A 26,079-nucleotide genomic window follows, 5' to 3' on the forward strand; every position below is an offset into this window, starting at 1 on the left:
ATTCGCAACTGCCCTCTATGGCTAAACCCAAAATAACCAAAACTTCGCTTCTGACGTCATAATACCCCACATCGTATGCAACAATCACTTTAGACTCGATTTCAACCGTGCCAACGATCACTGAGTATTGTAGGATCGCATATACTTCCAATCAGTGTTCATTTGAACCAAATTCATGACCATTCCAAAACTTTGTATTACCTTTAACTTCTTTTTCTTTGTTTGATATTATAAATGGCTATTTGTCAAATGTGACTAATGTTGCCATACTTGCCAATTCCATCGCATCTCTTTCTGTCTTGGTGAAGAAGAAAAAATCCAATCTCATTTTAATAAAATACTCAGTCATAGTCTACCCATTCAATGTAAGAAACTGAATACGCGGGATGCAGAACCGAATCGGTACTTCAAAAAATATATGTCGTAATTTGGAGTAAAAGTAAATACCAAGATAGTCTATGTCGTTCCTGACGCAGCAAACTTCAAATCAAACTTATTGAGGTTTTTTTTCTGATTTAGTTGTCCCAAAACACAATTTTTTCCTTTATTATTATATCTTTAATTACATCACGGTTTCAACGAGACTTTTCGGTCGGCAGATTCAAAGGCTGAAGGTCAAGAGGTTATGTTATTCAGAAAAGAGGCAGTTTCAAACCAATTTGTGTTTTTAGTTTAGTCACCGGAAAATCTGAGTAATCCATCGTATTTTGCCTTTCCATCATGGATGCTGACGATGGTTTCTCCCTTGGCTTATCAGGACGAGGATTAAGGGGTAATATATTCTATATGATCTATGGCCATGCAAACAGAAAGAATTGCGACAAGCCGCCCCACGGCTCCCTGCTCTGACTTCTTTAGTTACCGATAACGGCTCACGCTCCGCCTGGCCGCCCCAGTAGCGCGTTGCCGAGGCGGCGGTGCGCCTTAGCCTTAATTGACACCCGTTTGCATTTGCCTACGATAACGCGATACGTGAAGAGGGATGTAAACAAAATCTCAAGTTGGCAGATGTGCACTTTACTTTAGGGGAATATATTAATCTAAAGTAAAGTGTATGCTATTGCTAAAGGCTAACTTCAGGGAGAAAACTAGACGCTAATAATAATATAATAATAGTATGGTGGCCCTGAAGGGACATCGCGAATAGACTAAATCGTGAAAAATATGCGATAAAATTCACGATATCGTCAATTTTATCGCATATTTTTCACGAAGAAATTCACGAAATTGACGATTTCGTGAACTTTATCGTGAACTTTTCACGATGAAATTGACGATATCGTGAATTTTATCGTGAAAAGTTCACGATATAAAGTTCACGATATCGTCAATTTTATCGTGTACTCTATCGTGTACTCTATCGTGTACTCTCCTGACGGGCGCTTCGTAAACAAAACCAGCCCTAGCTGGGGGAGACAGAAAGAAGGAAAAAAGGGAAAGGGAAAGAGAAGATAAAAGGAAAGAAAGAATAATAAGAAGAAAAGAGGGAAACGGGGGGGGGGGGGGGCGAAGGGCTCTTGCCTCCTCCTCACTCCCCCCCCCCCCCTCCCCGCCAAAAAATAAATCAGAGAGAGAGAGAGAAGGGAAAGGGAAAGGGAAAGAGAAGATAAAAGGAAAGAAAGAAGAGGAAGAAGAAGAAAAGAGGAAAACGGGGGAAGGGCGAAGGACTCTTGCCCCTCCTCCCCCCCCCCGCCAAAAAATAAATCAGAGAGAGAGAGAGAAGGGAAAGGGAAAGGGAAAGAGAAGATAAAAGGAAAGAAAGAAGAGGAAGAAGAAGAAAAGAGGGAAACGGGGGCAAAGGGCTTTTGCCTCGTCCCCCCGCCCCCGCCAAAAAATAAATAAGAGAGAGAGAGAAGGAAAGGGAAAGAGAAGAAAGAAAGAGAAAAAAAAAAAAAAAAAAGGGAGAATAGGAAAGAAAGGAAAAGAAAGAAAAGAAAGGAGGCAAGAGCCCTTCGCCCCTGTTTCCCTCTTTTCTTATTCTTTTTCCTCTTCTTTCTCCTCTTCTTTCTTTCCTTTTATATTTTCTTTCCCTCTCCCTTCTCTTTCCCTTTATGGCGGGAGGGGGAGGGGGAGGTAAGAGCCTTTCGCCCTTCCCCCGTTTCCCTCTTTCCGTCTTCTTCTTCTTTCTTTCCTTTTATATTTTCTTTCCCTTTCCCTTTCCCTTCTCTCTATCTCTCTCTCTCTCTCTCCTATTTATTTGTTGGCGCGGGAGGGGGGGGGGAGGAGGCAAGAGCCCCTCTTTTTTTCTTATTCTTCTTCCTTTCCTTTTTTATTCTCTTTCCCTTTCCCTTCTCTCTCTCTCTCTCTCTCTTATTTATTTTTTGGGGCGGGGGATGCAAGAGCCCTTCGCCCCCGTTTCCCTCTTTTCTTCTTCTTCTTCCTCTTCTTTCTTTCCTTTTATCTTCTCTTTCCCTTTCCCTTTCCCTTCTCTCTCTATCTCTTATTTATTTTTTTGGCGGGGGGTGGGGAGGGAGGAGGCAAGAGCCCTTCGCCCTTCCCCCGTTTCCCTCTTTCCTTCTTATTCCTCTTCTTTCTTTCCTTTTATATTTTCTTTCCCTTTCCCTTCTCTCTCTTATTTATTTTTGGTAGGGGGGGGGGAGGAGGCAAGAGCCCTTCGCCCTTCCCCTGTTTCCCTCTTATTCCTCTTCTTTCTTTCCCTTTCCCTTCTCTCTCTCTCTCTCTCTCTTATTTATTTTTTTGGCGGGGGGGGGGGGGGGGGTAAGAGCCTTTCGCCCTTCCCCCGTTTCCCTCTTTCCTTCTTCCTCTTCTTTCTTTCCTTTTATATTTTCTTTCCCTTTCCCTTTCCCTTCTCTCTCTCCTTATTTATTTTTTGGCGGGTGGGGGGGGGGGGGAGTGAGGAGGAGGCAAGAGCCCTTCGTCCCCCCCCCCCCGTTTCCCTCTTTTCTTCTTATTATTCTTTCTTTCCTTTTATCTTCTCTTTCCCTTTCCCTTTTTTCCTTCTCTCTGTCTCCCCCAGCTAGGGCTGGTTTTGTTTACGAAGCGCCCGTCAGGAGAGTACACGATAGAGTACACGATAGAGTACACGATAAAATTGACGATATCGTGAACTTTATATCGTGAACTTTTCACGATAAAATTCACGATATCGTCAATTTCATCGTGAAAAGTTCACGATAAAGTTCACGATATCGTCAATTTCGTGAATTTCTTCGTGAAAAATATGCGATAAAATTGACGATATCGTGAATTTTATCGCATATTTTTCACGATTTAGTCTATTCGCGATGTCCCTTCAGGGCCACCATATAATAGACCTCTAGAATCTAACTAACTAGAATAGTTAGGTCTAGATTAGATCTAAGATCTAATCTTAGTCCACTCCAAATTTTATTAAACCAAAATGAAAATTCTTTTTGCCCAATAGAGTCATGAGCCCGGCAGCTACTGAGCAGCACCAGATCGACGTTGCTCTATCCCTTATTGTTGAACTCCAAACAAGGTAGCAGCAATTAGCAACTCCCATTTTTTAACGTCTTTTTTGGTATGATGCGGCCCGGGATCGAACCCACAAATGCAAAGCTAGGCGTTGGAGTTCCAGATCTTGATCCTGGATTCCTGCATAGGAAAACAATTCAAACAGCGGGCTTGGTCATATTTTTTTGAAATGTAAAGAAGAAGTAGTAATTATTATTTTGACTCGCAATGTTTTCCTACTCTTTTGGGCATCGAGTCAACCAATTGAAATTATAATTTGAAGATGTTATGGGAAATTATGGGTATACGGGCCGCACGCATGTGCGTACGTCGGGTTGCTTTGCCTGGTCGCACGTACGTACATGCGAGCTTGTATATAAAGGGCTTTTAGCCCGCTGCCCGGGGCAGAATTACCAGTAACCAGATAACAGAAGTATAGACTACGCATCGGAGTGCACTACAATCAACGGAGATCATCACAGCAAACAGCAAAGGACAGCATCGACGGATTCTGACATATAGTGACGACTCTGGTGAGTAGATTTTACTTTAGTGGCGCTGCGAGCAAGGTCGCTAAGTCCGTATATCGCTTGTTATTTCTTCTTCTAATTATTGTAGGTCGTAATTTTAGGGTTTTTTCCGTAGAGTAGTAGTTTAGGACCCGTTTTCTTAGCGATTTTTTTATTATTGGGTGTGGCAAGGGACGCCACGTCGGCACGCCCTAGACGCTATTTTTGCATTCCTTCTATTGTGTACCGCACCCCATACCCTATGGTACCTTATTGTTATACTGGGTTGGAGTTTTTCGGGTGCGTACCTTGTATGAGTGATTGTTTGAGGCTGGGTTTATCCCTTCATTTACCTTAGCTTTGGCGTATTATCTTTGATATTTTTAAATGTTTTGGGAGTGAAGTATTTGCTTGGTGTGATTTAGGGTTCATTCACGTCTTGTTGAAATTGTATTTTTCCGCCCAATTTCGGACTTCCGATTTTTTGTGAGTGGGGAGGGAGAGTGAACCACAGTGGTTTTTTATTGCATTGCTGCTGGAATTAAATCATCGCTAATTTAATTAATCATTTTGGAAGCAGAGTTGCTCTCTTACAATTAATTAATCTTTTTTGAATTAGAGTTGCCCTCTTACAATTAATCATTTTGGAAGCAGATCAAGTTGCCCTCTTACAATTTTAAGTAACGGGCTTCTCGCTCCGAATGATTTATTGAGTTCAATGATTATCGGCAAGGGCATATAATTAAATATACTGTTAGGGTTTATATTTTATAAATCGTAGTTTAAGTTACTGTAGTGAATACAAATATATATTTAAAAATACAAGTTTATTAAGCTGTTGAATTGGGTCTGAATGTTAAAGCAGTGACATAGTGACCTAATCAACGGCTGTGAATATTGTGTTTGAATATATTGTATTTAAATTTATTGATAGGAAGTTAATTAATTTATTAATCGTAGGGTAAGTTACTCCGCCAAAGATATATTGCGGGGACATACAAATATCTTTAAAGAATACAAATTCATTTAAGCGGTTGAATTTAGTCTGAGTGTCCACAGCCAGGGACATAGGGACTTTATCAGCGGCCTTGAATATTGTGTTTGAATATTTGGGTTTGAATTTGAATTATTTGAGGACAAGTCTCCTTCTTTGAATTAAATTCTGTACTTGAATGTTTGAATGTTTGAATATTTGAGTGTGAATTTGGATTGAAATTATTTGGGTTTGTTTATCAGGAAAAGTCTCCGTTTGTAAATTAACATTCTGTATAACAGAATAGTAAATAATTGTTTGCCTGATTGAACAATTCTCGCGTAATATTTTAATAGTAAGTTAGTGAAGAATTGTTCGTTTGATTGAACAATTCTCACGTAATATTTGTATAGTAAGTTAGTAAAGAATTGTTCGTTTGAACAATTCTCGCGAAATATTTTAATAGTAAGTTAGTCAAGAATTGTTTGTTTGATTGAACAATTCTTGCGCAATATCTTAATACTTAATACTAAGTTAGTAAAGAATTGTTTGATTGATTGAGCAATTCTTGTGCAATATTGTAATACTAAGTTAGTAAAGAATTGTTTGTTTGATTGAGCAATTCTTGTGCAATATTGTAATACTTAGTCAGTTTTTTAAGGTTGATAGTCACGTAAAGTGTATACTGTTTCTCCCCCTCGCAGGTCGCGACAGGGCCATTCTAGGCCCCGCGACCAATATGAGACTGTAGGTGAGTCGGATCGCAGAGGGAGTCGTTATCGCTCCCCTCGTTCAGATCGGCGAGGTAGTCGCCATGATTCCCCTCGATCGGATCGCAGAGGGAGTCGCCGTGATTCCCCTCGATCAGATCGCAGAGGGAGTCGTTGTGATTCCCCTCAAACAGATTGCGGCGGGAGTCGTCATCACTCCCCTCGATCACATCGCCGAGGGAGCCACAATGATTCACCTCGATTTAGCGAGCGAGGGAGTCGCTTTGATTCCCCTCTATCAGATCGAGGGAATCGCTATGATTCCCCTCAAACAGATTGCAGAGGGAGTCGTCATCACTCTCCTCGATCAGACGACAGAGGGAGTCGCTTTGATTCACCTCGAAACCGGAGGGGAGACCGGTATGATCATAGTAGGGAGCGAGAATATCGCTATTATGACCAGGATTCCCCTCGAAGTCACAGGAGTGACCGTAGTGAGTCAAGAGGCCACCGTCCTAGATCTCCTTCCCCCTATAGATCCCCTCGTAGGTCGCATGGTCCGCGTAGACGGGATCAGAGAGGGGAGAGTAGCGAGGGTGTAGAATTCGAATCGCCACCCCATGTGAGGAGGACGATGCACCCACCTACTCGGGACTCACAGTCACAGTCCGATGAGGCTCCTACCATTAGGAAATCGAACTTGCCCCCAACCCCTCCGGCACAAAGCGGCTTGGAAAAGAGGGTTGCTTCTCTGGAGGGCAAGATGGATAAGATGGAGGGCAAGATGGACTCAATAATTGAAGCACTGAAGACGTCCCTTTCAGTGATAGGGCCCTTACAGACTTCAGTCCAGAGTCTGGTTGACAGCGTGAGAAAGTCGCAAGCTTCTCCCGCCCGCTACCAGTGCGGGAAATTAGGACATTTTAAAATAGAATGTCCCGAGAGAAGTCCCGGACTTAAGGTTTCCTTCGTCTCCGAGGACCCGGGAAACGACTCTGGATCAGCATTGGGGTTGGACAAGGGTGGACCAGTGTACAATAATTCGGTAGCATTTGGAAGGGAATCGCCTCCCTCGGAAACGGGGATTACTGGTGTTTCCTCTGATGCTACAACTAGTGTGAACCCACATCCCGTTTTGGGTTTGGACAAGGGTGTACCAGTGGACAATAATTCAGTAGCATTTGGAAGGGATTCGCCTCCCCCGGAAACGGGGATTCATGGTGTTTCCTCTGATGCTACGATTAATGATAACATCCACGAATCTAAGCAGATTTGTGGCGGCCAGGACAGCATCGGTAAAGTGGAAGTGCCGGGGGAAGTTGCCAACCCAATCTCTAGTAAGAAAGAGCTTCCTTCTCACTCCCCTTCCGCGGGTGCGACCCATGGGGCCAGGCCTCCAACGGAGCCAAGCCCATGGCTGACACCCCCCTGGCCACCGCCTACCGGTCAGAATCCCGACAACCCAAAACTGGACATGGACAGATGTATGCCGCAGTAAGTCACCATCCGCTTTTAGTATAAACATAAAATTATGGATTGGTGACAAACCCATTCGGGCAGTAGTACACACGGCTGCCGAGGTATACTATCCTCGTCGCCAACTGGAATGATTGTGGGACCGGTTGATTTGATTTTGGGTGGCAGCAAATTCAGTGAACATGTTTGTGTTGCCCCAATCGATGATGACATGTTGTTAGAGGCAGACCTCCTGCGGAAACATCGTGCATACATCAATATACCGGATTCCTTATTAACCTTTCAGGGCGAGTGTATAGAAATGACCTGTGGCGAAGATGTGAATAAAAAGTATTCTTTGCGAAGTCAGTAACCATCCCCCCGATGGCGGTCAAACGGGTGCGATGCAATCTCGATTCATCGCGTACGAGGGACCAATTCATTGTGGAGCTGGATGTAGCCTTGACCGGGTTTGTCCCACATACTCTACATGATGGGAAGGGTTCAATACAGTTGTATGCTCTTTAAAATGGAATAAGGGGAAACTCATTAGTGAAGTTTTCAGAGCCTCTGTTTTAGAACCCGCCTAGAAGATCCGTCAAGTAGATTTGATGGGGGATGCACAAATCCCTTCCCATCTGCAGGGTTTTTGGGAACGGTCTTCCGAGTCTTTAATCTCAGAAGAACAGGGAATATTGCCTTAGCCTTTTTTGGAGGATGTAGTAGTGCTCGGCACCTCGTTCTCGTTCAAGGTGTTGGAGCGTTTTTAGGGACTTTATAGCTTAAGTTAAAGCCCAAGAAAATGTTCCCTTTTCCAACGCCAGGTAGAGTTTCTGGGCGGCGAGGTGGATGGAAGTGGTTTACACCTTAAGGAAGAACACATACAAGCTGTGGTGGGCTGGCCAACACCTTAATGTACTAGAGAGGTGTAACAGCCCCTCGGTCTTGTGAATTTCCATCGAGTCTTCCTTAAAGACTATGCCCAAATAGTAGGACCATTATATGGTCTCACCGGCAAGAACCAATTCGATCAAGTCCAAATATTAATGACCACGTACCGCCCCTGCTACCCAACTCTGTGGATCCATTCATTCTGGATACCGATGCGTCAGGCACTGCCATCGGTGCTGTACTTTCTCAAGTTCAGGAGGGACAAGAGCGAACTATTGCTTACGGCAGTTTTTTCCTTATCCCCCGAACATTGACGCTATGGCTGGAAAGCAAGCTCCGAGCTGGGACGAGGGAATCACCCCAGCCGGCTTCAGCTGCTGGAGAAGTTTCCCTTGCCCCAGCTGGGGAGTAGGGGAGAGTCGTGGTGCTCTTCTTCTGAAGAGCCCTCCCGCTCCGGGAGGTATGGGGAGGGGGCTTGGTGCTCTTCAGAGCCCACCCCTTCCGGAGGGTTTGGAGCTCTCGAGAGCCCACCCTTTTTAAGTTTGTATACCCTCCCAATATCCGGCTCTATTTACAAGCTAAAGACTATTTGTTTTTTATCTTTCGCTTGTTTTTATAGTCGGGAGGAATATGGGAAATTATGGGTATACGGGCCGCACGCATGTGCGTACGTCGGGTTGCTTTGCCTGGTCGCACGTACGTACATGCGAGCTTGTATACAAAGGGCTTTTAGCCCGCTGCCCGGGGCAGAATTACCAGTAACCAGATAACAGAAGTATAGACTACGCATCGGAGTGCACTACAATCAACGGAGATCATCACAGCAAACAGCAAAGGACAGCATCGACGGATTCTGACATATAGTGACGACTCTGGTGAGTAGATTTTACTTTAATGTCTTTGATGGGAAAAGGATTATTCCTTGTCCTAAACCAATTCATCCATTTTGTATATCGTTGTTTCAACATGGAGAAGAGAAAGTAGATATATACAACATGTTATTCATATGTGCTGTGTAGCTACCGCGCATGCATGCTTTGAATTTTTTTCGCTATGTTGAATCAACGATATACAACATGGATGAATTGGTTTAGGACAAGGAATTGCCCTTTTTCCCATTGAAGACATTTTCAAATTATAATGTCAAGTGGTTGACTCAATGCCCAGAAGAGTCGAAAAACATTGTAAGTCAAAATTTTAATTACTACTTCATTCCGAAAAAATATGACCAAACCCGCTGTTTGAATCATTTCCTATGCAGGATCTGGAGCTCTGCCACTTGGCAGAGCTTCTCTGATTAAATAGTAGGTCACTGCAAACTGAAATAATATAGGCTCTATCGTCTTAGTACATGTATTTTTCTGAATTGAATAGTTTTCCATCATAAAAATGACACACATTAATACCTGACTTACCCGTGATGATCATTATCAATATTATCAGTGATGAACAGGCAAATTTATTTTAAATTTTCAGTCATCAATGCTGTCGCTCATGTCTCATGAAAGAGAATCTTTCTTAAAATTACAGGAAGAGCTTCTGACTCTATTAATGAGCTGAGGGCAACACTAAGCAGCAGCCCAAGGAGGCGTACTGTGGGCAGCAGTCACCTACCGACACCTAGACAGTCTTCCTCAAGCCTCTCCAAAAACACATCCAGGAGATCTCTACATAGAAGCATCTCATCACCACGAGATCTAGAGGCAGGAAGTCTTCAAAACACAAGGTAGACTAAATCTCTTCTGTTCCTGATCCTGGTCCTTTGTAATGGGATATTACAGGCATCTGAAGGCATACAATACTGTTGGCTTCTGTAACCTAACTTATCACTGATATTTTTACTTTCTATATCTTTGCAATTACATGTAATACAGTAGCTCTATGCTTCAACGTCTTCTGCTATGCATTGCAGTTGTATGCAAAAGACAAAAGTATGCACAAAACGGTGTTTATTATATGTGACCCCTTTTCTCCAGAGATTTCTTGCTCATTCCCAAGTTCATCCTGCAAGAGAATCCTTGGTCCACAACTGATAAGTTCAAGTTAGTGAACATTCTATTGAAATAGGTCTTATAATGATAAAATTAACCAAAATTCTGATTAGATGTTGCGAATGTTGACCCATGACGGTTTTGTGAGATACTGTCATAATATGTGCTGAAGTAAAATTCAAGATCTCTTTCTGATATCACTGATGAAGAATTTTGTATATAAATGATAACCTTTGAATGTCGATTTTCATTTTAGTCATGAATTAATCTCTTGTTGTGTAGGTTAAGTGATAACAGGGCATTAGATAACTACAACAATGCTGTAGACAGGCTCAGAACTCTACTGGTAAACCATACTCACCAACCAAGCACACTGCCTGGCAGAGGTCGAAGGTCATTGGATGTTTTCACTCCTCAGAATAGCCAGCATGAGGTGAATATTTTGTTCAGTGTTTATAGTATGTACATGTAGTTGAACTTGGCTACCCTCATATTTTTTTTTTCTCTCACCTTCACTCCCTGTAGACTACAAATATTACAAATGTACTGTGAGAATTATTGTACAATAAATATTACTGTCATTTAGAGATAACTATAGATATTAATCATTGTACCTGGTTACATTATACTGCAACATGATTCAATATTTATATATGCTAACCAGCATGTCATTAAAGCCTTCGCAGGCCATGTTCAGAACATATTCATGCCTCTAATGTTTTCATGAATGATGTTGAGTGATCATACAAGAATATCTTTCCAATAATTGATTCCTGCTTACAATAGGTTCCCTTTGCCATGGAGGATACTTACTCCTACAAACAGTCCCCCAGACTTCCCTTAACAAGCAGCGTGTCTAAGGTACACAACGAACCCAACTCACAGCAGCTTCTGCAGATTATCAACAGCCAGAGTGCATACATACAGCAGCTAGAGGGAGAGAATAAATACTGCAGGGTAGGAAGAATACATTTCTTAAACGTTTTCAATTCTTACATGTAGTTCCTCATTTGTGTACATGTATGTTATTGCTTGAGTTGTTCACTAATTGATATCTCGGCCTGCAATTTTGTCCTTTATATGATATATACTTCTAAATGCTGACATTTAAGTAGTGGAATGTGTTAAATTAATGACAGAACAATACCTGTAGGTGCATAAGGATGAGAAAAGGTATTCAAGCAAAACTTTCATCGGATATTCAGCAAACAAAACACCCCCAAAAAATTAAAGAAATAATGAACGATTTAGTTCTGGAAAGTAAGTTTTGTCATACCCAAAACATGATCAGGTCATACATCTAAACTTGCACAAAGGCAAACTTGACATATTTTAGTAAAAGCTCTAGTATGAAGGTAATGTTATATCTATTATCTTATTGAAGATATCAAGGGAAATATATATGACACCATATTGTTGGCTTTGGTCCATCTCTTATTTTTTCGATGAAAGTTTAGTAATATCTTGTTTCCTCTTAATTTATACACTATGAAAACCAGGAAATGTACAAAGCTAAATAGAAATCCACTCATACTATAGTTTTGGTATTGATAGGAGGAGCTCCATGGTCTCAAGGGAAGGACAGAGGCGATTGCAGCAGAGAACATCAAGCTGAATGATGAGATGAAAGACATCCTCATCAAATCTGCACTGGAAGAAAGTCCTTTCAGACAGGTAAAGGGCACTTCAGTTCAGTCTTTATTTTTACTCTCTCAATAAAAAACAACATACATGAAATCTATGAACAACAGAGCATCATCAATAGAAAACAATACGGAGCAATAAGATAAAACAAATAATGAGAATGAGGGGTCAACACAAAAGAGCAAAAAGCCTTATAGTACTTTGACCTCTAATTAACAATACATACATAATAATAAAAAAGAAACAGATATACAAATGAAATAAGGAAACAAACATCCATTATAGAACATTTCACATTATGAATACAAACTTAGAATACAGGAGTTATAATTGCTTTTCAAATAATTGAGAAGGGCAGGAACTTAGAAGAGAGAGTGATAGAGAGAGAGGGGAGGGTGACAAACAGACAGACCAACATACAGACTAGGATGGAGATGGTGTGAGAAAAGGAAGAAATGAGAGATGAGTTTTTAAAAGTTTTGAATTGTCGTGTTAGACTATTTGCAAACAAATACAAAGAAGTCGTACATAATAAGCCAGTTCACGGTTGCAGTCTGAGCATGAGCAGATAAAGGTCATTGCAGAACAAATTTTGAAATACACGGAGACAAAATACTGGATATGTGCTCATGAAAGTTATGTAATCATTATTCATTCATGCACGTTCAGTGCACTCCATGATACACAGGTGGAAGTATTCTTTGAAAAGGGGGAAACAAAGGCTATGTATATAGCACCTCCATCGCTGTAGGAGTGATTGTTTAAAAAATGTACAAAGTGGGGCCTTTTCATGTTTTGAAGATCTGTGGATATTCGGGGTCATTGAAGTAGTGTGCTAACCGTGAACTGGCTATAGTGCAACCCAATGTCTCAGTTAGTATAGAACTCTGTAGTGTAAGCAATTATTTTGTTTCTTCTTCATACCATCTTTAGCCTTACTCTGACCTTTCGATCCCTTTGTAATGCTTGAATCTAGGATGAGCAGTCAACTCAAGGTAACCTTGAAAGACAGGACAACCAGAGGCAACATCAGCAAGCTCCAGATAGACTCATGTTTGCTCGGTGGAGTGAGGATCTTGTAAGTCATATCAAAATCACTTGAAAACAAAGTATTCTTCAGTGTTTGAATGGTCCATGAAGATCTTCTAACATGTCAGAAAATATAAGTTAGAAATGTATTTGTTGTCAATCGATACACGGTTACAGGGTGTCAATTGACCAATTAGGTTGCCTTTATTCTTGAACCCATTCTATAGAAATTCTTGTATTGGTAGTGTGTTGATTTAAAAGGTTTTTTTTTCATTTTAAATGGCAACAATGTGATTACATTATATGAAACTTGTGGGTTTTTTTAAATATTCTCGGCGTATACTATGAAAAGATTATTGAGATAAACATTCTTTTTCTTATCACTGCATGTTTGTTTTTTCTGCAGGAGAAACTGAAGAAAATGCATGGTATTCGTGTGAAGAGATTGGAAGACCAGTTAACTTCAACAAAGTAAGTTGTATTGAAATACATGTACCATCATCAATGAAGGTATGATGTGATCTCAACTTTGTATCCTTACATAAATACATATATTAAGCAGAAATTACTTCTTTAGTATCTTTGATTAAGTCCATGCATTTACCAAAACAAATCATATCTTTTGGAAAATAACATATATGCTTCATGTGTTGCTCTTCTTTTGTACTGCAGATCCGAGTTGATAAACTATGAAAAACAGTGCAATGAGCTGAAAGTGAGGCTTCGGATGGCTGATTCTGTGAACCTACTATCAAGGAAAGATGGTCACATCAAGGATGGTCTCTGTGTACGATGCGCTCAAGAGGAGGCTGTGATGACAAACCCCAGTCAACCCATGGACACCACTACCATTCATAGGATAACACAGTATGTAATATCTTTCTCTCTCTTTTCCTGTTCTCTAGCATCTCTCAAACTCTAAATACGTATGTAAATGCCTAATGGCATGCTACTTCTTTCTCCTTATGGATATATATATATATATATTTTTTTTTTTGGGGGGGGGGGATGTCACATTTTCCTTTCCTAACCTTTAAATTATTGTGATTCGATGAGCAGATTTCCGGTGAACTTTGTTAGTAATTTTTAGATGAGAGAAAAAGAAGCTAATTAATTTTTAAACAGACAGTCTTTTCGTAAAAATATTTTGTCATTTATTGATTGAAATTAGATTTATCTACAGTAATTGTAATTTCAAATAGAGAACAAATGAGCTGTTAAAGTTTTGAGAAAAAAATATATTCATGAATATTTAAAAAAATTATCTTTGAATCTCAACCTTTTAACGATTCTATTACCATTTCTAATCCCTCCAGAGAAAGGGATGATCTGGTGAGTCGACTTACAGCTAACCAGGCAGTCAAAGAAGAAGCAGAAATGAGAGAAGCTGAAGCTTATGACCAGGTGCAGCAAAGTATTCAACTAGTGGAACAAGCTCAGCTAGAGAGAACAGAGGTAAGTAGGCAGGGATGTATTGATAGAAAGAGGGAGAAGGAATAGAGATGAGAGTTTAGGGATGGTGGGGAAAACAGGTTTAGAAATATAGACTTACATTGAAAAAGAACAATGTTTTATAAGAATGGTGAAGAAATGTGGATCGTTTAATAAACAAAACATTGAATGCAGAGCAAGTGATATAAGGAAGAAGGGAAATGATATGTGTGCAACAATCTGAAAGTAAATGATGGCACTAATTTGAAGAGCTTTTTGGAAGAAGTCGGAAGAGATCTTTTCATTCAAATTTGAGGAAGCCTGACTATAATCACTTGCAACTTCTCTCATAGAAAATGAGATACAACTGGAACTTTTCATGCAGTGCTCACAAATGAGAACAGAATGAACATATCAAGTGGATATTGAGATTATGACTGAGATTTCCCTCATGCTTCTATTTCAGGCCTTGGTACAGACAGAGCAAGCTAAAGAAGACATCGTCAGACTTCAAAGCAGAATGGCTGACATGGTTACAGAGCAACAAGAGAAGCTACAGCTTGAACGAGAGGCAACCAGGAGGGAGAGTCAGGAAGAAATGGCACAACTCAATCACAGAGTGAGTTCTTTCTTTCTTTATTCTAAATTTAACATTCCCTCATTTTCCTTTGGAAGTATTCTTTCAAGGAATTAGTCCTCCTATGTGAGTACAGTTTTCTTGCAGAAAAAGTTTTTAAAAATCTGTATTATTAGAATATGAAACTCAAAATTTGTTGATGATGTTTTGCTCTGACTTCTGAAGAAGGTCCAATACCCACAATTTGGCTGGGATCCGATTTGGGAATAAATTCTGTTATCTCATACATGAAATCAAAAGAGACAAGAAAAATATTCTAATAAAAGTGTCTAAAAGGCTTAAATTGTTCTGTATGATAAAAACTGACCACTGTCCATTATGGTCTCTCCCTTCTCAGGTTGGTAAGCTGTCTGAAGAATTGGCTGCGATGACTCATCAGCTAGAGAGAGTGACCAGAGAGAAAGTAGATGTTACATCCGAGTTAGATCAAGCTAAGATGCAGATCATGCAAAATGAGGTCCAAATCACAAAGGTATAGTCATCAGTTCTTCTTATTACCTAACCTGCTTCTAGAGATATCACACTTATAGATTCAACTCTATCAGGAAAATGGAACCGTTGATGATGTGGACATTGATCTAAGAGTATTCTTGTATTTCAAACAGTTTATATGCAGTTGCTATCATGCCTTATTAACAGCGCATGTTCGTACCTCTAATTATATTCAATTTTCTGACGACTAAAAACCAAACAGTATTACGGTAAATTTTGTAGAATTAACGGGGATATATCATTTCTTATTGCATTGCTTTGGAGATTGTAATGTAAGAAGGAAGGTATTTAAATTTACCAAGAAATAATTGAAATAAAACACCATATTCACTATAGACAATGTTCCATCATGTCAAGATAAAATTGAGATATTTCTTTGAACCCACCAGGTATCAGAGGACACAAAAGTATCTACTACTACAGCTAAGGTTCAGAGAGATGAAGCCATGAGACAACTAGAAAGACTTAGGGCATCTATGGAGTCAGAACTTAGAAGTGCACAACAGGTTTGTCTAGAACTGAATTTTTGTGGAATTAAAGTAGAAAATGAAAGATTTGATTTACTCAGGTATAAGATTTTGATCTGTGATATAAGTCTGTATGTGCATGTACGAAAACTGGAATAAATTATTAACCAGTTGGATAAAACTTGATTTTGGTATAAAACGTATTTCATAAACTAGCCTGAGTAATCTCTGGATTAGTATTGAAGTAGTTAATCACAAACATCTAATTCAAGTTTACTTGGATATTGTCTCATCATAAAAGCATGAAAACAATACTTCTATGATCATTAAGATCTCAACATAGAACTTAAAATGCCTTTCCCGAATAGAATAACCTATCAATACATTAGTGAAAGAAATTTGTTCACTTAAAGCATAGGTCTTAAATGAGATGACAAGTGATATAAATTACATACCTTTAGCAAAGATCTCTATTTTTTAAAGCTGTTGCATTTTATCTTTATTTTGTTATTATTTTTGTTAACTAACATTGCATTTCTGACTGTTCAAAACCATGTCTTTATTACAGGAGAAATCTCGAGTGAAGAATGAGTTATTGGATGTTCGAAGGAGACTTCAGCAGGCTGAGAAGGATGCCTCTACATCACGGGAGGAGTGCATCCGTTTGGTGGAGAAACTCAATGCAGCTGAGAGAGAGGTAAGTGTTTGATGTACTCAATTCTCTAAATACTTTTGATCCACACTTTCCTTTTTCTTCTTGTTATAAAAGAAATATATATCTATATATCTATATTCATATTAAAAATTCCATGCATATCCAGCATCTAATATTGATTGTTTATGATTTATAAGATGATGACGTGGATCCTAATCAAATGATTCGTTGAAACCGTACACGTGACCAGGCATTTATTTTGCCTAACGCGTAATTTGGATAATGACTGGTCATTATCAAAATCATGTTATAAAACAAATAAAACATAATCTTATAAAACAAATAATACACATCATTTTGTTTGGGCATTAATAAAATTACCCACACTCGGTACCTTCAAAACAGTCCAAACACCCTAGGCTATCACCTCGGGCGTGTGAGATTGTTACAAAGATACCTTGATAGGTAATTCTTACTAATGCCCTCACTGATGTGTATGATATCACACATCACATATACAGAGTGATGAAAACAATAAATATAAAATATACAAATTTGAAAGTTATGGGAAAGATAGCACTTAATCAGTTTATTTGTAAAAACAGTTGTATCTTTAGTTTGCTGATAAAGTTTGCAACGTGGATAGTTGGCCTTTTATTTTCCACCTTAACATGAGTGTTAGATAAAATCTCGTGATGCATCCTAAACCATTTTCTGAATTTCTTAAAATCTAACATTATAGTGTTTACAATATGTGTGAATTTGCATTTTCATTTTTGTTATTTGTTAGGCAAGCATCTTGCGTTTGTCCCATGAGAGTGTTGATAAGGGTAACAAAGATGCTCTTAGGATGGTGCGTCACAGAGCAGAGAAGAAGGAGCAAGACCTCAAACAAACTATTCATGACATGGATGCAAAACACAGTGAGTCTGAGAGTTTTTGAATTATTATACATCATTAAACATTATTTAAACATATTCATGGCTTACACCAAGTAAATAAGATCGATTGATCGATCTGTAATTGAAAAATAATTCAGAAAAAGTCTTGGAACCAGTGGGACTTGAACCTGCATCTACTGCTTGCCAGACAGTGACTCTACTACCAGGCCATCACTGGTCCATGGCACAGTCACGATGAACTAGAAACTTTTCAATTACAGATCGATCAATCGATCTTATTTTCTGGGTGTAAGCCACAAATATGTTTAAATAATTGAAATTTCTCCCAGGAAGCATTAGTTTGGTAAAATAAATTGTTGTTTAGTTTTTATCTCTTTCTTGTCCTCCTTCTCCACCTCCTATTCACCCTCCTTCTTCTCTTTCTATTTCTCTTTACCGGTATCTGTCTCTGTCTCCTTCTTCCTCTACTTCTGTTCCTGCTCCTGTTCTTGTTATCCCCACTCTTATACTTGTTTTTCGTTTTTTCTTCCACCTCCTTCTCACCTTCGGGTGTCTTATAAGATCTATGTATTGTTTTTGTTTTTGTTTTGTTAATCAGGTCTAGCTGTGAATGAACTGGAGAACATGTTATCAGACCAGCAAGCCTTGATCACTAAACTGAGGGAAGAAGGTAGAGTCCTCACTGACAGGTTAGAGAGTGGCACAAACAAGTACAGGTAAGTCATCACTGAGCAGCGTAGATGAAAAAAATAATCCTTTCCTGGTGAATTGAACTAATGTCACATAAGTATTTATTTTGTTATTGGTGAATGGTTATACTCATTATCTTTGATTGTGAAAAGGAGTGCTTTATGACATGAAATACGATTTTCCTTCATGAAAATATTTTTTCTTAGCCATACATTATATGTTTGAAAAATATGTGGAATCACACAGGTTACAAATTAAATTTTGATCTCTAAAAGGAACTAATTTGTGCTAGATGAAAAAGAAATATCTGCTAAGATCAACATCCAATTAGAATTCTAAAGTTGAACCTTCATCAACAAGATAAAATTGAGTTAATAAACCAACAAATTTTCATAGGTTTGGTAATACTAAGAATGATCCCTTTACACAGTAGATGAATTCAGTATTGCACTATCTTTATATTAATGCTTAAATGTTTGCAGACATTTTAAAGATACTTCTATTTCATTTTGTTTAAATTGTATCCTACTGTAACTGAGGTAAACTGAGAATAAGTTAGGTTCTGACCATAAACATGAATTGTGACAGGTATTCTCAGGAAAATGTGATGTCACAATAAATATGTAGGATAAATCTATTCATGGTGTTAAAAAATGTTTAAAAAATGTTCATCTCTATTTTTTTCAATTTTCATTTTAGATCCGAGCTTCACCAACTGAGGCAGGTAAATGGTGAGCTTGTGGCTCGGTCAGAGCGTCTATCCCAGCAGCACAATGATATGGAGATACAGTGTGTGGAGCATGGGAAGCTACATCACAGGATGAAGACTAGGCTGCAACAGATGGAAGAACAGAATAACAAGAATGCTAAACAGGTTAGAACTTATAGATTTGTGGCAGAGTTTTCAATCTGCTTGCTACCACTGCCACTGTATCTTCTCTTGTATGCATTTGCATGTGAGCGTGTTCAAGGTGTTTGCTCATTTTGTGTTTCATAGTTTACCTATTATTTTGGATGATGTAGAACTCCTCACCAGTTTGCTCTATTGACGTATGCAGATCAGTCTGAACTGTGTTTTGCACTTATAGCAGTTTGTCTTTTTATTAATCCAAATCTTTTAAATGTACTTTATCACATTTCTCCTTTTTCTTAAGTCATGTTTTTATGCCTCCGTTACGAAGTAGCCGAAGGCATTATGTTTTCGGGTTGTCCGTCCGTACGTACGTCTGTACGTCCCGTTCTCGTGATCGCGTTATCTGAAGAACCGATTAATGGATTCCTGCCAAACTTTGGTCATGTATGTATCTTGCAGAGCCGATGAACTGATTAGATTTTGGGGTCACAAGGTCAAAGGTCAAAGGTCACAGGGCTCATTATGTATGCAAAAACAGCTCGTGATCGCGTTATCTGAAGAACCGATTGATGGATTCCTGCCAAACTTTAGTCATGTATGTATCTTGCAGGGCCAGTGAACTGATTAGATTTTGGGGTCATGAGGTCAAAGGTCACAGGGCTCATTAGAACTGACAGATGGATTACTATTTAACTCAGGACATCTTGCAGAGCCAATGAACTGAGTAGATTTTAGGTTCATGAGGTCAAAGATCAAAGGGTCATATATGTATATGAGAAATTGCTTGTAATCACGATATTCTGAGAACCTGTTAATGGATTACAATTGAACTTGAATTTAAAAAATTTCTTCTGTTTTGGTTTGTAAAATTGCTCTATGACGGAGGCATCATTTTCGACTGCGCGCAGTCGAAGTTCCATCTAGTTTTTAAAATTTCACAGTGATAGACCAATTAAACAGTTCTATAATAATTTGCAAGATTTAATTTTAAGTGGAGAACTTAATCATATAAACCATAAATTGAATTGAGCAAAGGTTTGCAATTTCACCCATTCTTCATGTATGCCTTGATATCATGTTTCAGTATTTAAAGATTGTTATGAAACTTGTGTAAAACTATAAAGGGCTGTGGTTTTTTAACATCGCCTTTTTGGGTACACAAATGAAGATTGAGAACCATAGATTTATTCAGGTCTCCTGCTCTCTTATGCTGTGAGCTGTGAATCTGTTCATAATTTCTGTTGATTTGATTGTTTCACTTCCATTTTAGATCTTTGAGCTTCTTCAGAAGCAGACCAGTCTGATGCAGGAGAGACAGGTCCTCAGCAAGGAGGTAGAGTTCTTACGGAGCCAGAGGACTACTACTACACCTCTAGACCTGAACCGAAGCGAGACCAACTGGCTGAATAGTGATGTAGATAAACTCAAGGGATTAGGTGGATTTACCAAGGAGGCAATGGTACCAAGTCATGATCAAGATAGATAGCATAGATCATATCACTGTTCTGTAAGCATTGATGGAATATGACAGCTCTTTTTTTTTCTTTTTTTCAATAATCAAGAACTACCAAGAATTCTTCTTTTCCACCTTTTAATGACCTGATAAAGCAACATTATGCAGTACTACTTTAATCATCAAGAAGAAGCATACAGATGATTCAGGTTTATATTCTACAGGGGGGGGGGGGAATTATGCAAGAAAGAGTCTCAGTATGATTTTTTGACATAGTAAATTTACACTAATCATTCTGCACTTATTGTTCAAGTGCCCATGTTTGTGTGCTTTTACATTTACTGAGGGATAGAACAGGGATATATGCTGTGTATACCTTGAACTCAGGGGGAAACTGAATCAACACCTGATTGTGTTGAAACTGGTGAATTGGATAGATGAAATGGTCATTAATATTTAATTTAGGGGTTGACCAATGTACAGCATGGTAGTATGATGTATGCTGTAGTAAATCACAAACTACTATTAACATTGTTTGTAAATGCATTCACACAATGACGAGACAGTTAAAATAGTGAGGCTGTGAACAGTAATAGCAAGTGACAAAGTCACCACTTTATAAACATTTTGCAATTATTAGTAACCCCTGGTAACAATGATATTATGCAAACAGATATAGCAGAAGAAGAGAAAACACCTCTTTAGACTTCTTGCATACATACTGTACATTTATTTTTTAATACCAAAGTCCATTGATGATAGTGAAGATGTGATTTAGGAACCTTCTTCCAGATGTTGACTATGCATAGTTATAACGTCAATGGTGAGACCTGCCTAACATCAAGTGCTTGAGACAAACTGCAATCCGAGGATGCTATTTACATTTGATGAGGATTTTTAGAAGCTAGTGTTGAAATACAGTGTTAATTTGAATTATTGGTGCATGTTTTTTTAGAAACAAGTTTTCAAAAGTAGTTTTTGTCTATTTTTTAATATATTTACCAGTACTGCAGTTAGTTGTTGTTCATAAAACTATTTTACTTCATTTCAAGTACCATATTATACTGTACTACATACGCTGACATTGTGTTCTTGCATAATCCAAAGCAATACAAATTTTAACCGTCCATTTTAATAAGTAGCTGTATTCAAGTTCTTATGGTGCTAAGGTTTTAAATTATGCAGCAAACATTTGATTCTAAATAGCTGCTACCTGTGTGTGAAGTGTGAATGCTCATTTGTCATCCTTTTTTTCACATTCCTATTTGTGAGTATTTTATATCGTAAACCATTGCCTGCTGGAACCAGGGGGTCCTTGTATTAAACCATGTAGTAGTCCACAGGTTTAGTAGAGATGTTCATTTATGTGTAAGGTAAAAGAGGAAAAGGAGAAGAAGAGAAATTTATGAAGGGGTGAAGTGTTCTACTACTTCTTACATCAGTACATGTATTTCCATGTGATAGTACTTATTTCCTGTATATGTAGTATTGTAATTGTCTATACAAATGATTCCAATAATTTGTTTTATTTAGTCTTATGTGTATATTGTCTGACTCTGAGAAAATTCTATATTTTGTTATTTTTTTTTGTTGTTGTGTGTTTCTGTGTTGTTGTTGTTTTACTGATTTATTACTTGTTTTTAACTGTTATATATTAGTTGTAATGATGATGTAAACAAATGATATAGTTGTAGAACTCAGATGTGCTCAGTTCTTTTAGGAAAATTTGGTTTCCGGCTTTCAGGTCGTCATAACGTGCTATGTTACATACATGTAGTTTGCTTTATACAGAATAAGAGAAAATCTTTGTTAGTGTGAAGAATTTTCTCAGTAGCATTGCTCATTAAAGTCTCATTCAGATATGTTGTGACACAGCAAAATCACAGCTTTTTTTTGTTGGTATAATGATGTAAAGTGTTATATGCTTCACATGTCTGTATTTTATAACACAGAGTTAAGTGAATACACAAAGGACCTTGTTGCCTACAGTTGCCATTCATTTACACATTTTTTTTTAAATGATGTGTTTTTTGTGGCAGTTTACATCGTCTTATCTGAACAAACTTTAAGAAGCAATAATGAAACTATGGTATTTGTATTGAATGTGACAGTACTTAGTGCTCAATGCACTGGATTTTATACTTGTACATGTATTATTATAAATTCCTGTACTATTCCAGTGTTTTTATTTGTGTTTTGGACAGATCTCAACATTCTCAAGCAATAATATGGTAGTTTTATATGTTATGTTGAAATGGATGAGTAATAAATTGGATGCTAGTATTAATAATTTATTGCATTCTTCTTCGTGTTTCTTACTCATGACTGACAGAGTGTGATTTGGGTGATGTAACACATGCATCAGAAACCTAGTTGCATTCCAGAGAATTTAACTGCAGAGGTCCCAAAACCCTAAAATGATCACTTCTGCATAGAAAAGAAAACCCTCTTTTCAATTATTTGTGTGCATTCATTTTCAGTGACAATGTTCCGAAGCTATGATCAGGCGCGGATCCAGGGGGGGGGGGGGGCCGAGCGGGCCTTGGCAATTTTCAAGTTTCCCAGGCTTATTTAGGAGAACAGAAGATTGATATTGTTTAGTTGTACGATAACATCACTCAGTTTGATTTGATTTGATTGGAGATATATCTCATTAAAAACAGAGTAAAAGCTATACAGTTTCAAACAAACCTACACCATTAAACTTCAAGCTTACTCACACATGACTTATTGCGACACTTTCAAGGCTACTTATTATTTCAAGTTCATGTATATACAAAGGGCAACAGCTTCAATATTAAACGTAATTAAATCAATGGTCTGGAAAATGTTAATGCCCATTGTTGTATATTATACAACATTTTCCATAACGATGAATATACATTGTATAATGCAATTTTCAGGAAAACCATACTTGTCATTACTGTTATATTTGTTATATGATACTAAAGCAAATCGTTTCGCTTATCGATAAGATAAATCAATGTGAAGTACGTGTCAAATAATGAAATCATTACGTGCTATTTTTAACCGGACTAGACATTTGAAACGTATAAAAAATGTATACACTATTGACAGCAAGCAAGTTTTTTAAACAAAGAATTCAGAAATTGAACAACATTGCACATTTTAGTCTACACGGCATGCTCTACACCCTTAGTTGGACTGTAAACAGTTGTCTTCTTAAGTCTTCCATATAAATATAAATTTAAAGGAGGTCAATAATCATTATGAAAACACCACTTTCGTAAGGTTGACACATCAATATATATTGTGCACACATGTAACAATGTGATAATATTTTTTCTTGGGGGGGGGCGGGAGGAGGGCAATCCAAAAAGGGACTGATATGTGAACATTAATATTGATAGGTCGCTTCACAAAAGGGGCATACATAGTCCTTTTTTGTGGATAGTTTTTTGAGCAAAACACAAAATAGGTGGAAGGACGGGGTACACGTCTTCCTTCAATTTTCTGAGGGGGATCGTCCCCCATGGATAATTTGAAAAAGTGCTCACCAACAAAATGTATAGCAAATACTGACTAAAGACTGCAACACGCTTTAAGGCTCTGGTGGGCACAAGAGTACAGCGTTTAGACTAATAGAAATGCTAAAATCTTCTCGCTCGGTCGCTACGCTCCTTCGCATAATATCCTAAAAATATACAAGTAAATATTGAAGAAAATATGTATTCTGTTGGTATCACGTATGTACAAATAACACTGTATGTTAACAAGATTAAAAGTTATAGAAATAGATCAGTGTTCCAAAAATGAATATTCAGCTTGCTCTTTTAAGAAGTCCCTTCCTGCTCAGTACTTACTAAAATTTACCTAGTAAATATTTACAACCCTTCGGACTGCACACTAGATATCGGCAAAGTAAAAGTGAAGCGTGAAAAAAGTATATTGCTTGTTTTTATGCTATAGTTTTACTAAAGAATGTAATTTTGTAACACAACAAAACTTCAAAAACCTGTGAGGGGTTTACATATAAGACTTATCATACAGCTTTATGGGGGTAGTCCCTTCCGTCACCTCCGCCCCTTTCACTGGCGTACTGATGGGGGGGGGGCAGTAACCCCCCCCCCAATACAATTTAAACATGGGTTATTTTTAATTTGATACCAGAGATTTACAAGTATTGCTAAAATGGCAGTATTTTTCCATGAGCTCCCGGGGGCTCTACCCCCTGGAACCCACCAAGGGCCCCAAGGCGGGCCCCTGTTTGCTCATCTGGCCGTAATTAAATGCCTAAAGTCCTTGAGCTTTCGGGGGCTCTGCCCTCTGGACTCAACCAAGGGGCCTAAGGCGGGTCCCTAGATGCGTAATTTGGTGCCTAAAAGCCCTTCCGTTATGTATTTCTTATGCATTTCTTTCTCCATATCCTCTGCACTCTCCTTATGTATTTTGTTGTTTTCCCTTTTCTATTACCTTCTCTTCCCTGGGTATACGCATTATGGCTAAACATTTTTGTAAAAAAAAATATGCGCGAACGGTCAAGGAGTAAGAAGAAGGCAAAAAGAGAACAAAGACGGCATCCATGGAAGCCATGTGAGAGTGTCCACTTTTTTCGCTTTTACTTTCACCCTTGCATTCTTTCCTGAATCAGAGTTTTCTCACACCTTGTAAACTCATGCAGGTTATGATCTTGTGTGTGTGTGTGTGTGTGTGTGCGCGTGTGTGTGCGCGCGTGTGTGTGCGTGTGTGTGTACGTGTGTGCGTGTGCGTGTTTGAAAGAGGGATTGTTCAGCTGAATCATTTGGTTGAGAAAGGTCATGTTAAGCCTGTTAAATATTTTATGAACCTCGGTATGAAAGGTAATAATTTGCTTATGATTATTGATATTTATGATGCGATACCCAGTTTATGGAAGGATGATTCAGGGTTAATAGAATTCCTCGAGGTTGATTTGATAAGCTTTAATACTTATTTCCATATTTCTAGTAAAAAAATACAGTTTGTGGATGTGGGTTCAAGAACAATCTATGATTATTTCATCAAAGCACTGCAACGAACGTATGATTTGCAGGTAAGGGATGGGCAAAATGATTATGATTTTATAGATAAAGAATTAAAAGAAATATTTGTTAGACCAAGAATTACTATACTCATTAGAAAACAACGTGAATTTCAATTTAAATTATTGCATGGAGCCATATACACTAATGAGCATCTTCATAGATTTGGTTTTGTTGGTGATAATTTATGTTCGTTTTGTAAGCAGGAAATAGAAACATACAAACATTTATTTTTATCTTGTGGGAGCGTTCAAAGGTTATGGCAGGCTTTAATACAACTTTTTGAGTTAGATGAAATTAAAGATTTAGAATGGCGAGATATATTTGTTGGGTTGGTAGGTAGTTCATATAGAATAAAAATGTGTAATACTATCATTTTCATGGTAAAGTATGTTACATTTATGTCAAGATCGGGGGGGCGAGTACTAACTTTAGAAAAGATGAAAAAAAGCATTTTTAAGTATAGGGATGAGGAAAAGAAAATAGCAATTAAAATGGGAAAGCTAGGATCACATTTTTTAAAGTGGGAGCAGCTTAAGATTAATTAAGATGTGCTTTCTTCTCCACCGTGAGCTTGTTAAAAGCGTAACTCGATTTTGCGGCCTGGATAACTTATTTAGTATATTTTTCTTAAGTTGAGAATGTTGGCAGACATCCACTGAGTGAGTACTGTGTGTGTGTGTGTGGGGGGGGGGGGGGGGTGGGTGGGTGGGTGGGTGAGTATGTGTGTGAGTGGGTGAGTATGTTTGTGTGATAGAGGGTGAGTATGTCTGTGTGATGTAGGGGGCAGGGAGGGGGCAGGATTGTTTCAGTAAAATTATCTCCAGATTTGTTTTTTTTG

General features: G+C 38.4%; 1 protein-coding gene across 1 annotated transcript; it reads left to right on the forward strand.

Annotated features, from left to right (window-relative positions):
* The first annotated feature begins 596 nt into the window (after positions 1-596).
* Positions 597-20,344, forward strand: LOC754354 (serologically defined colon cancer antigen 8 homolog). The gene is made up of 17 exons (XM_030999042.1): positions 597-772; positions 9,504-9,699; positions 10,247-10,397; positions 10,751-10,921; positions 11,519-11,638; positions 12,585-12,686; positions 13,044-13,108; positions 13,310-13,504; positions 13,954-14,092; positions 14,535-14,687; positions 15,043-15,177; positions 15,587-15,703; positions 16,233-16,361; positions 17,110-17,242; positions 17,820-17,937; positions 18,611-18,785; positions 20,035-20,344. The coding sequence occupies exons 1-17, from the start codon at positions 721-723 to the stop codon at positions 20,248-20,250; spliced, it is 2,367 nt and encodes a 788-aa protein (XP_030854902.1). The 5' UTR covers positions 597-720; the 3' UTR covers positions 20,251-20,344.
* Positions 20,345-26,079: the final 5,735 nt, after the last annotated feature.

Source organism: Strongylocentrotus purpuratus, unplaced genomic scaffold (assembly GCF_000002235.5).
Source record: "Strongylocentrotus purpuratus isolate Spur 01 unplaced genomic scaffold, Spur_5.0 spur5_scaffold_5, whole genome shotgun sequence".
NCBI classification, from domain to species: Eukaryota; Metazoa; Echinodermata; class Echinoidea; order Camarodonta; family Strongylocentrotidae; genus Strongylocentrotus; species Strongylocentrotus purpuratus.

Bases quoted from the DNA above. Each gene is read 5' to 3' on its own strand.
- LOC754354 (XM_030999042.1), top strand. From the start codon at position 721: ATGGATGCTGACGATGGTTTCTCCCTTGGCTTATCAGGACGAGGATTA. The intron at 773-9,503 runs GTAATATATTCT...TTAAAATTACAG, and splicing joins ATCAGGACGAGGATTAAGGG to GAAGAGCTTCTGACTCTATT. The intron at 9,700-10,246 runs GTAGACTAAATC...CTTGTTGTGTAG, and splicing joins GGAAGTCTTCAAAACACAAG to GTTAAGTGATAACAGGGCAT.